Genomic DNA, 12,146 nt, shown 5'->3' on the forward strand with positions numbered 1-12,146 from the left:
AGGTGGATTTTGAGAGCACCAAAGAGCTATTAATTTTTTAAGGTCAATCCCTCAATGTTAAGCATCGAGTAGGTCACCTGTTAAAAGTTTTCTGATGATGACTGTGTGCAGTAAATTATGATCATTAAGAATAAAAATTAATTCATTGCCATTAGTGGGGCTATCTCTTTACTTCAGCATGGCTAGGCACTCCTTTTGTTTCTTAATAAGTGGAAATATATTTGTTAAACATATCTTATATAAACCAATATCAAACTCTAACAGCTGGCCATTTCAGAACTCAGTATGTGTCAAGCCCTGGAATAAACACTCTGTATTACCTCACTTACTCTTCACATAACTTGATGAGACAGGTGCTCATATAAGAGGTGAAAAAATAAAGGCATGGAAAGACTAAGTAACTTGCACGATTAAGTCACTAAAAAGTGGCAGAGCCACAATTTTTTCCCAGAAAGTCTCATTCCAAATTAACTTTGAAAGGTAAAGTGGCAAACTATGTAAATAAGTTTTACCTCAGATATACAAATATATATGGTGACACGTTCATAGGGGTGTGTCTATGTACACATACATACATAATTTTATTATTTTGTCTCAATAAAAAATATAAGTGGGTATATATCAATTTCAAGTTAAAGTATGTTTAATTTAATTTCATTTCATGAACAAGAAAAAGTTAGTCACCTAATTAATATTATGAGTGTATCTTTACCAATTACCTGTTGAGGAAGAAAACTGGAGGCTATTTATTGCACTTCTGATATCACCAGAGCATCCTTGACAGAGAAACTCTAGAGAAGTTTTATCAGGGACAATTTTTCCTCCATTCTAAAATGCAACAATTAAAATTTTAAAAATATATGTTTTCTAAAACAAAAACCAAAACTCTCTATTTTCTAAACTTAATGGAAGTATATTAGAATCTTTCAAATTTGCATGCCAAAAAGCCTACATGTTAAATAGTCTGCTTATGAAGGTACAAGTGTCAATGACCCCTTAAAGTAAATAATCAAGATTATAAAACAGTTTTACTTTTTTACTTGGACTAGGCTATATAATATTTTGAAGTTCTCTCACTATATATATATATATATATATATATATATATATACATACACACACACACATATACAAATGTATAGATACACACATATACATATATGCACAGAGAGAGACCTCAAAATATAATACAATGCAATAAAACTAAATACACAAGAAAATTTGAAACTTATATGAAAATCCCTACACTGGAGTCTTCACCATATTAGTATAGTCTGTTGAGTATTAAAAAACCACAACTGCATCAACTCATATTTAAACCCTAAACTTCATAGTTATTTAAGGTATATGATATATCACATTTCACATCCTTGGTAGATCAAGTGTAACGCAAGAGAAATTTATCCTCTCTTTTCCCTTCAGAAATTCTTAAATAGTTTACCGACAATATGACTTTAGCTGGATTCATGTGATTGCTCAAAGGTGAACCCATTTCAGGTCCTGTAAAAATTGCTTAAAACAGAAAAACAGTACTGTGCTATGATTTTCAATATATTTTTAACTGTATTAATAATGAAAGCTGTCTCACAAGTTCTTTATGCAAGTTAGTATACTTTTAGTCTCCACGATTCCAACTTTGTCACAACTGCTAACATTTTGGTAGGAACCTTTCCAGACCATTTTTTGTGCTCATACATCTGTAAGTATATATAGTATCTATAAGTATATACAAAGAGCTAATTTTTTAAACACAAGTGGGGATCATATGTATTATTCCATTCTTTATGATCTATGTTAGTTCCTTTAAATCTATATAATTAAAAAAAATTATGGTTATACAGTAATTAAACTAATACTTCTGTCAATGAAGGGATATTTACGTTTCCATTTTTTTCCAACCATTCCAGACCTCTCTCTCTATATATATATAGATACACACATACTATATATATAGTTGATCCTTGTATAGTGTGGGGTTAGTGACAGGAGCCTCTCTCAGAGATAAAAATCCAAGTATAACTTATAGTTGACCCTCTGCAGCTGTAGTTCTGATTCTTTGGATTCAACCAATCATGGATCATGTAGTACTGTAGTATTTACTGAAAAAAATGCATATATATGTGGACCCATGTAGTTCAAGAGTCAACTGTATATACCTTTGCCAACATGCATGAATACTTCTGTAGAGTGTCGTGCAAAGTGTCTGTAACATTTACCAGTTTTATTTTTCCCAGCAATGGTAGGTGAGAGTGTCCATTTTTCCTTATCTTTGGCAACGCTGTTTATCAATCTTTTTCTCTGATTACTAGCAGGCCTGAATACCTCTCATGTTTACTATCCATTTGTCTTTCATTCCCATGTTTGTCTTTTATCTTTGTTTACCATGTCTTCTGTTATTTCCTAAGTTTCCCATTTTTTTGAAGTAAATCCATGGCTCTCAGGTTTTTTTTGTTTGTTTAGGAAGACTTTCCCCCAACTCAAAGTATTTTTTTCCTAATACTCTTCTAATTTTTGTATTTAAATTTTAAATCAAGGTTTAAATTATTTTTCTGCATAGTATGAACGAAAGAGACAATCTTATGTTCTTCTGTTTGAATATGCAATTGTTCCGATACCACTTATTAACCATTAACAGTCTATTCTCTTTCCCTCATGATGTAAAATGCTACTTTCATTGTGTTAAAAAAATTCCATTTACACATATTGATCTAGTTCTGTGCTGTCTTCTCATTTTACTCTTCCATTTGTCTATTCTTACACTAATATCACACTGCTGTACTCTCTACAGTCTCATATTATGTTCAAATATCTAGACACCAAGTTTCTCTTTATCACTCACAAAATTTTCTTGCTCATGCCTTCGCTTCCAGATTAACTGCATTTATATTGTGAACACATTTACTTTAAAAATTGTTTTGGGAGGAGTAGCTTGTTTTTGAAAAAATTTAAATTTGCCAGCAAGGAAATATAATTTGAAATCATGATTCTTGGAGCTGAAGAAAATACTACAGATGTTAACTACGGAGAATATAGCAAATGTGGCTGAAATGTGTGATCAGCAGTTCCTTCCACACTTTATATACCTAATGACATCAGAAAAGACTAAAGATCTTTTTTCCTATAAATACACAGAAACATTTATTTAAACTTAAACACTTAAGATAGTCAACACTCTTTATTGTAACTCATTCACATAAGATGTCTATACTCTTTCTTAAGATAATTAATTAAGCTATGGAATAAAAGAGATTAAACTCACTTAAATCTTCTTATACTATTGTTATCATCCTTGGCAACCCTAGACAGTATCATAACATTTGATTTTATATTTACATTTGATTTTTATTTAAATATTGGGCTTACTGCTGCTCCTGTGATGTAACATATCAATGATGATTTCAAAACTATACTAGTTCTAACATTCTTACAGGTCAACTATTTAAGGTAAAGCACATTTACTATGGGCTTCCCTGGTAGCTCAGCAGGTAAAAACTCCATGTGCAATGTAGGAGACTCCAGTTTGATGCTGGGCCGAGAAGATTCCCTGGAGAAGGGACAGGCTACCCACTCCAGTATTCCTGGGCGTCCCTGGTGGCTCAGATGGTAAAGAATCTGCCTGCAATGCAGGAGACCTGGGTTCGATCCCTGGGTTGGGAAGGTCCTATGGAGGGGGGCATGGCAACCCACTCTAGTATTCTTGCCTGAAGAATACTAGACAGAGGAGCCTGGTGGGCTGCAGTCCATGGGGTGGCAAAGAGTCCGACATGGCTGAGTGACTAAGCACATCACATTAAATACGTAACAAAGAAGTTATGGTAATTATTTTACTAGTATAAAACAACTTGCTAGAGTAAATGCCATTTGCAATTTAATGACTTAGTCTTAAAAAAATTGTGAGTCACATGATAAAGTAACATGAGGCTGACTTTTTATTATTTCTCCAACTTTTTAATAAATATTTAAAACTATAGTTTATAGTTATCATGCTTATAGTAGAGAATGTAGAAAAAAATTGTAAGTAATTCAACCACCCAGAATCCCACTTAGCATTTTTATGTGATTTCTTTTAGTATATATAGGTTGATGTATATATGTGCATTGGGCCGTCATAGATTAACATAGATTAACAAATCTATGTTTCGTTTTAGCACGGTTATTTGGAGTCAGAACAAAACTTCCAACTCATCCGACACTTAATAGTCATGGAATATTATTCAAGTTATTTCCTTGCAAAGTTCAGTTTCTTTACCATAAAATGGAGATAATTTGTATAGCTGTAGTAAGGGTTTAATAAGATCAAGTATGTAAAAATACCTTGCATAGGGCCTGACATATATCAAAGGCTGAAACATCATTTCTATTGTTAGCATTATCATGTAACTTTGCATCCTGTTATTTTTAACTTGACATTAAACTGTATTTCCCTTTATCACTAACTGGGACTTCCCAGGTGGCGCTAGTGGTAAAGAACCTGCCTGCCAATGCAGGAGACATAAGAGATAACATTCTTACAGGTCAACTATTTAAGGTTAAGCACATTTACTATGGGCTTCTCTGGTAGCTCAGCAGGTTAAAAACTCCACGGGGTCATGGGTTCAATCACTGGGTCAGGAAGATCCCCTAGAGGAGGACACAGCAACACTTCAGCGTTTTAGCCTGGAGAATCCCATGGACAGAGGAGCCTGTGTGCTACCGTCCATAGGGTCACAAGGAGTCGGACACAACTGAGGTGACTTAGCATACACCCATACCACTAAATATTTTCAAAATATGAATTAAGGACATAATAGTTCACCACAGCAGCTGCTCCCTCTATTACTGGATTCACTGTGTTTCTAATGTTTCACTATTAATAGTTGTATTTATTCAGCTAAGTGCTCCACATACATGCGCCATTTTGTTTAATCCTCAACATAACCTCTCCCCTGGAGATTTCCCTCAGTTCCTGTGATCCAGCATTGCAAAACAAATTATGTTTCATGTAAAATCCAGTTGATTGATAGCAGGTGGTCCACCTAGAACCATGCTGCTGAGAGAAGAAGTTTTACCAATTTAACTTTAACACCATCTTGATTTGAAAGATTAAAAAAAAAACGATGCATTAAATGTAACAGCTATTTCAGAACAATGATAGTATACTCAACACTACTGAACTGGATGGCTAAAAATGGTTAAGATATTTCAAATATAAAATACAGTTAGTAGTACTGTGTATATTATATATTTGAAAGTTGCTAAGAGAAAAAAATCTTAAGTGTTCTCATCACAAAAAAGAAAAGGTAATTTAAGTGACATGATGGAGGTATTAGAAAATGCTATGGTGGCGATCATTTTACATTATGTAAGTTTTATCAAGTCAATGTGTCATACACTTTAAACTTACATAACGTTATATGTCAATTATATCTCAATAAAGCTGGAAAAAAAAGTCTAAGATGGTAAATCTTATGATGTATTTTTTACCATAATTTTAAAAAATTATTAAATCTTTGAAAAGTGACACAGGACAAAAGTAGAGTTGGATTATAACTGATTAATGAACCAAGATGGCAGGAAATAGTTTCTTAACAATAGACACAAATTAGGACACTAAGCCAAGCAAAGGAAAATTAAAGGTTAAGGATGTTTAAATTTTTTATTTTTTGGCCACACTGCATGGTATGTAAGATCTTGGTTCCCCAACCAGGGATCAAACCTGCAGTCCCTGCAGTGGAAGCATGGAGTCTTAACCACTGCACTGCCTGCAAAGTCCAGGTTAAGGGTTTTTAAAATCAGTCTTTCCTACATTTTCGACATGCTTTAGGAGTATAATTAAATTTTTTTAATTTTAAAAACTGAGATAATTCATGTCTCTAATTCCTCAAGTTTATATAATACCACTTAAGTTTGGCTTTCTATAATGACAATGTAAAGTTCAAAAAAATCAGTTCTTAAGAAACTTACCTTATTAGCTTCTACTGTCACTATTCGATTAAGAAACTTCATCATAATTGTTGGTGCCACAGGGTTGAAACTGTCAAAGTTTTATAAAGAAAGACAGAGGTTATGTGATTAAAAATACAGTATGTATGTGAAATTTTAAGCAGAAATTTCATTCTTACCTAATATTTGAAATAGCACACTCTTCTTGAATTTCTTTGGGAAACAGTAACCTTTGACTATTATCTCCACTGAGACTGTCAGAGATTATAAATATTAGAGGACACCGACCAATCTGCACATACTTCCTAAAATAACAAAAGATAGCAAGCAAGGCTGAAATTTAAACCTCCTGTCATTTAATTTGGAGTTTTAGAAGACTTCACTGAAACTCACCTCAAAACTTCATGTAAAGTATGAGAATCCCGATAAAACTGGTTAGGTAAGTCCTACCAAAAACAAAGGATAAACACTAGCTCAGTTTTATTCCCATGTAAATTTATTTTCAGACTTATATTTACCAAAATGGGAAAAATGTTATGTATTCAATGTACTATAATCAGAACTTCTGTAGAAATTAAACATCAACTAGCTGAAAACAACTAGCTGATTCCCTAATAGTAATAAGCGTCTATGGAACTTTCAGATCAAATTTCTTCAGGTCACTGCAAGTTATAATATTCTAAGACATCATTTTCCAATTATTTTTTTGCCTCTCTACATTTAGGCCATTAAATTTTTAAAGTTCACTAACCTATAATATATATACACATGCAACCTATAGTTACTCTATCCAAGTTTAATGCAAGTTTATTCTATTACACAAAGACTTTATATTTTACCACTACTAGTACCATGGACAGAGTTAATGTCACTCTCACATAAGATATATCTTGCAATTGTTTATTCAATAGTTACAGCAGAATCTCAAAAGTTATCCTTACTTCAACTAGAATTATCTTCTTATCAGTTCTCAGATCATCTCCAAGCATTTGTAGTTGGTTATATTTTGTTGCTCTTAGTAGAAACTCTTTAAAAACTGCTATCTGAGACTGGTAGGGAAATATATGGAAGCTTGATTCTGAAAAGAAACATACTTAACACTTACTTTCCACAAACTATGTATATATCAATATTACATATATGTACATAACATCGGAGAAGGCAATGGCAACCCACTCCGGTACTCTTGCCTGGAAAATCCCACGGATGGAGGAGCCTGGTAGGCTGCAGTCCATGGGGTCCCACAGAGTCGGACACGACTGAAGCGACTTAGCAGCAGCAGTACATAACATACATGAATATTACTAAATATATTTACATATACATAAAGATAAAGTAGCACACAATACTGTAGACTGTTTTTTAATTTAAAACTGTTCAAATTTAAAACAGAATATTCATTTCAAAAGACAAACTCACTATGAATAACACTATAATGCTTCTGTACCAAGAAATGTAATATGGAGTTAACTTGATTTCAGAACACAGCTGTTAGTATAAAAATCATAAAAGTGGTACAAATATTTATGACTTTGTCTACACAATGAAGACTCTCCCAGTAAGTGTGTGATCATAAATGAGCTATTTTCAGTAAGTTTTACCTTAATAAGTTTTAATGACAAAAACAGAATGACTGATTAGTAAACTTATTAGGACTACAAGAAGTAATATTTTATGCAGAAGATTGTAAATAAAGACTTTCAGATTGTCAAAAGTAACATTACTACTAGAAAGTAGTAAGAATTACAGGAGTAGCAGCAAAAGAGTATGCATATGCACAGATGTTACAGAACCTAAAAATAGCATTTTAAAGAATACCCCACATTAAAATACTAATATAATTGTCCTTCTACAGAAACTCTTGCACTTCAAAATGGCCTAGGTGATTTGTATATGCCTAGCCTAGTTACTCTAAAGCAGCAATAGGAAAGCTATGCAAGTTAAAAATGATCATGCTGGAGTTTATAAGCATATATGTGAAGTTTTATTACATTATATTACATTACACAGTATTTTCCCTGGTGGCTTAGATGGTGAAGAATCTGCCTGCAATGCAGGAGACCTGGGTTCAATCCCTGGGTCAGGAAGATCCCCTGGAGGACAACATGGCAACCCATTCCAGTATTCTTATCTGGAGAATCCCCATGGACAGAGGAGCCTGGCGGGCTACAGTCCATGGGGTTGCACTGAGTCAGACGTGACTGGGCGACTGAGCACCACCTCTTTTATTGGAGGGACCCTCTCCTTCCTTCTCCTAAAGTTACTTCTCTCTGAACCTAAATGCACCCATAAAGTTTCATGTGATTGCTCCTCTGACTGTGAAGCAGCTGGTAGTGGGCAGATGCCGATCAAGTACAGGAGCCGCAATACATACCTTCCTCTCAAAAACATATCCAAGTAGGGTCTGAGGGGCTTGTTTCAAATCTTCTGTAAACACAGACTTTCCCACTATTTCCACTACCTTCACAACAAACCTTACCAGGATTCAATATCTCCTTGAAATCATCTTTTTGGAATTCTGGTAAAACTGGATTAATCCACTCTTGTACTTGAATACCATGCTCTTTTGCTAGTATTTTTATAGTTGTTGTTTTTCCACATCCAGGAGGTCCTGTTATTAATAAAATAGATCCACCCTAAAACCAAATATAAACATCAATAAAAAATCAAAATCATTGGGATGTTAGAATATTGTTTTAATATTCTTCTTAAATATTATCTCTAGAAATATTTAGTCATAAAAGCAGAATTAATTGCACAATGTTAGCTGGACTAAACCAGCTATAGATAAAAGTATCTTATTTCCTGAACTTCTAAGCACAGCTTCTGATAATTTCTCATTCAATTTTTGGGGGGCGGGGGGACTTCCATTTTTTCTTAGTATCTTTATAAAAATTTTTTTTAATTAGAGGACAATTGCTTGACAATATTCTGTTGGTTTCTGCCATATATGATGTGAATCAGCCATAGGTACACACATGCCCCCTCCCTGTTGCACCTCCCTCCCACCTCCCAGCACCTTCTATCCTTCTAGGTTGTTTCAGAGCACGGGATTTGAACTCCTTATGCCGCAGAGCAAATTTCCACTGGCTATCTGATTTTATGTGTGGTACTGTTTATATTTCAATGCTATTCTCTCAATTAGCCCCATGTTCTTCTTCCCCTGCTGTGCTCACAAGTCTGTTCTGTTTGCATCTCCACTGCTGTCCCTCAGATAGGTCCATCAGTACGGTCTCTCCAGATTCTATAAACACGCATTACCATGTGGTATTTTTCTCTGACTTACTTCACTGTGTATAATAGGCTCTAGTTCATTCACCTCATGAGAATAGGAATGATTCAAACACATCCGTTTTTATGGCTGAGTTGGAAGGAATGCCACCTCATGCGAAGAGCTGACTCATTGGAAAAGACTCTGATGCTGGGAGGGATTGGGGGCAGGAGGAAAAGGGGACGACAGAGGATGAGATGGCTGGATGGCATCACCAACTCGACGGACTTGAGTTTGAGTGAACTCCGGGAGTTGGTGATGGACAGGGAGGCCTGGTGTGCTGCGATTCATGGGGTTGCAAAGAGTCGGACATGACTGAGTGACTGAACTGAACTGAATAGTCCACTTTATATATGTTCCACAGCTTCTTTATCCATTCATCTGTCAATGGCCATCTGGGCTGCTTCTATGTCATAGCTATTGTAAACAGTGCTGTGATGAACAATGGGGTACATGTGTCTTTCTCAATTATGGTTTTCTCAGGGTATATGCCTAGTAGTGGGACTGTTGGGTCATATGGTAGTTTTATGGTACCATATGACCATAAAACCATATGGTCATATGGTAGAGTTGGACACGACTGAGCAACTGAACAACAGTAGTTTTATTCCTAAATTTTTAAGCCATCTCCATACTGTCCTAAATGGTGACTGTATCCACAATTCTTGCACTATGTTCCTCCCAAGGACTATTCAGCAGCCAAATTAAAACACCTTCAGCTAGATTAAAGAGGTCATGTCTGATACAAGTATTTTTAGAGGTTACCTGAACTCAGAAAATTCAATCTTAATATCAACCTCTCTTTGGATTATATAGTTCAATATTATACAAGTATAATATTCTTATGGAATGACCTCAGTTTGGATATCAGGTTTTTTAAGAAATGTATACTAAGAAATGTATTTACCAGAGACAGGACTCTAAAGACAGACTAAAGGTTATAGGTCTCAGTAACATTTCCTCACACATTGAAAAAAAAAGTTTTAAAAGTTTAAAACTGAAAAATTATCAGGGGAAGATATCCCACATGTAACTGTGGGCTGTGATCCTTGCTTGCTTGTTTACCTTTATTAACTATGGTGAACAAGGGCATGTGTACTTGTACCCAGAGAAGAGCCAGTTACACTATTCATTTTATTTAATTCTATTTTTTTTTGCCATGCCATGCAGCTTATTGAATTTTAGTTTCCCCACCAGTGACTGAACCTGGACACTGGCAGTGAAAACACTAAGTCTTAACTTAGTGGACTACCAGGGGATTCCCCTGTTCTATTTTTTAAAATGGAAGACCTTATGAGTGATAGTTCTACAGGCCATGAGTTTAATGTTAATGATCTAATAATACATATTAAATAAGGTATCTTGAGGACTTCCCTGGCAGTCGAGTAGATAAGACTCTGTGTATCCACTGCAGGGGGATGGATGCTGGTTGGATCCCTGGGCAGGGAACTAAGATCCCACACGCCAAAAAATAAGTAAATAAATAAAATTTTCCAGTGGTCATGTATGGATGTGAGAGCTGGATTGTAAAGAAAACTGAGCGCCGAAGAACTGATGCTTTTGAACTGTGGTGTTGGAGAAGACTCCTGAGAGTCCCTTGGACTGCAAGGAGATCCAACCAGTCCATCCAACCATCCATCCTAAAGGAGATCAGTCCTATGTGTTCATTGAAAGGACTGATGCTGAAGCTGAAACTCCAATACTTTGGTCATCTGATGCGAAGAGCTGACTCATTGGAAAAGACCCTGATGCTGGGAAAGATTGAGGGCAGGAGGAGAAGGGGACGACACAGGATGAGATGGTTGGATGGCATCACTGACACAATGGACATGAGTTTGAGTAAACTCCGGGAGTCGGTGATGGACAGGGAGGCCTGGCGTGCTGTGATTCATGGGGTCGCAGAGAGTCGGACACGACTGAGTGACTGAATTGAACTGAAATAAATAAGGTATCTTTACACAGAAACATACAAAACAAGGTTATGTATTGATGGGGAAGTGATGAAAATGTGACCAGAGCAACATTAGGTTTTTCGTTTTCTTTCATCATTAGGTTTTGAAGGAACCAATCTTGCATTTCCCATAGGAGCAATGGTTCAGGACTTGCTAATTCTTTGCTTGCAGGGACTTTAACAGAACATAACTAATGCTGTTAATGAGAACTGATTACTTCTAAGGAAACTACTTCTTTTCAAAAGAAGAGGAAGCTCAAACACAGGCAGCCCTGCATTTTTCTTATGGAACAAAGTTGCATATGTTTTCTGACACATGATACAGCCACACCAGGTTTTGCTTCTAGCAACAGAATTGGGAGCTAGTCTCCTATCGGAACACTAAGTATTTTTTTAATCCCCCCAATGCTTACATTGTAATAGATTTACTATATTTTGGAGGAAAGAAGTTGGCCTCCAAAATTAAACTCAGTGAAAAAACAATTTTTTAGCTTTTCCATACAGAAATCTAGAAATTATCCAGGATTTTAAAAATCAAAATGTCTTATAATTACTGACATTGAAAGTTTTGTATAATAAAGAGTATATGGCTGGTTAAAGTACAACTTCCTAGAGGGAAGAAGCTTTTCAAACTGTAGAGGAAATACTTTCGCTAATACCTATATGCATGCACACACAGCTAAGTCATCCTACTGGTAAAACAATAACAATAACACTTGTGTTAACACTTGTGTAGGTTTAAGACACAATAATGCTTATACTAAAAAAAAAAAAAAAAAGGTACTGTTAAGTGATAAAACACAGTGGTCACTGAAAAATAAAGACTATTTAGTTGAGATGACCAAACAACACAATGAGAAAAAGCTTTCTGAGAAAGTACCCAAGAATTGGTACTCAGAGAAACAAGTGATTTCTATGAGCCAGTAGAGGAATACCAATGCTGAAAATGAAGATTCATTTTGAGTACATTATCTTAACTCTACACCAAAGATTAGATTGACA

The 12,146-nt window shown here is 35.2% G+C and overlaps 1 protein-coding gene across 3 annotated transcripts in view; it reads right to left on the reverse strand.

Annotated features, from left to right (window-relative positions):
* The window catches only part of RAD17 (RAD17 checkpoint clamp loader component), a 34,009-nt gene that overhangs the window by 14,958 nt on the left and 6,905 nt on the right, over nucleotides 1-12,146 (reverse strand). For all 3 annotated transcript variants that reach the window (XM_027520497.1, XM_027520499.1, XM_027520498.1), the window contains exons 5-10: nucleotides 8,402-8,558; nucleotides 6,864-7,000; nucleotides 6,316-6,368; nucleotides 6,102-6,227; nucleotides 5,944-6,013; nucleotides 720-828 (exon numbers count right to left, since the gene is read on the reverse strand). In XM_027520497.1, the coding sequence (XP_027376298.1) occupies nucleotides 720-828; nucleotides 5,944-6,013; nucleotides 6,102-6,227; nucleotides 6,316-6,368; nucleotides 6,864-7,000; nucleotides 8,402-8,558 (652 nt within the window). The remainder of the gene's footprint in view (nucleotides 1-719; nucleotides 829-5,943; nucleotides 6,014-6,101; nucleotides 6,228-6,315; nucleotides 6,369-6,863; nucleotides 7,001-8,401; nucleotides 8,559-12,146) is intronic.

This window comes from Bos indicus x Bos taurus, chromosome 20 (assembly GCF_003369695.1).
Source record: "Bos indicus x Bos taurus breed Angus x Brahman F1 hybrid chromosome 20, Bos_hybrid_MaternalHap_v2.0, whole genome shotgun sequence".
In the NCBI taxonomy this organism is placed as follows: Eukaryota; Metazoa; Chordata; class Mammalia; order Artiodactyla; family Bovidae; genus Bos; species Bos indicus x Bos taurus.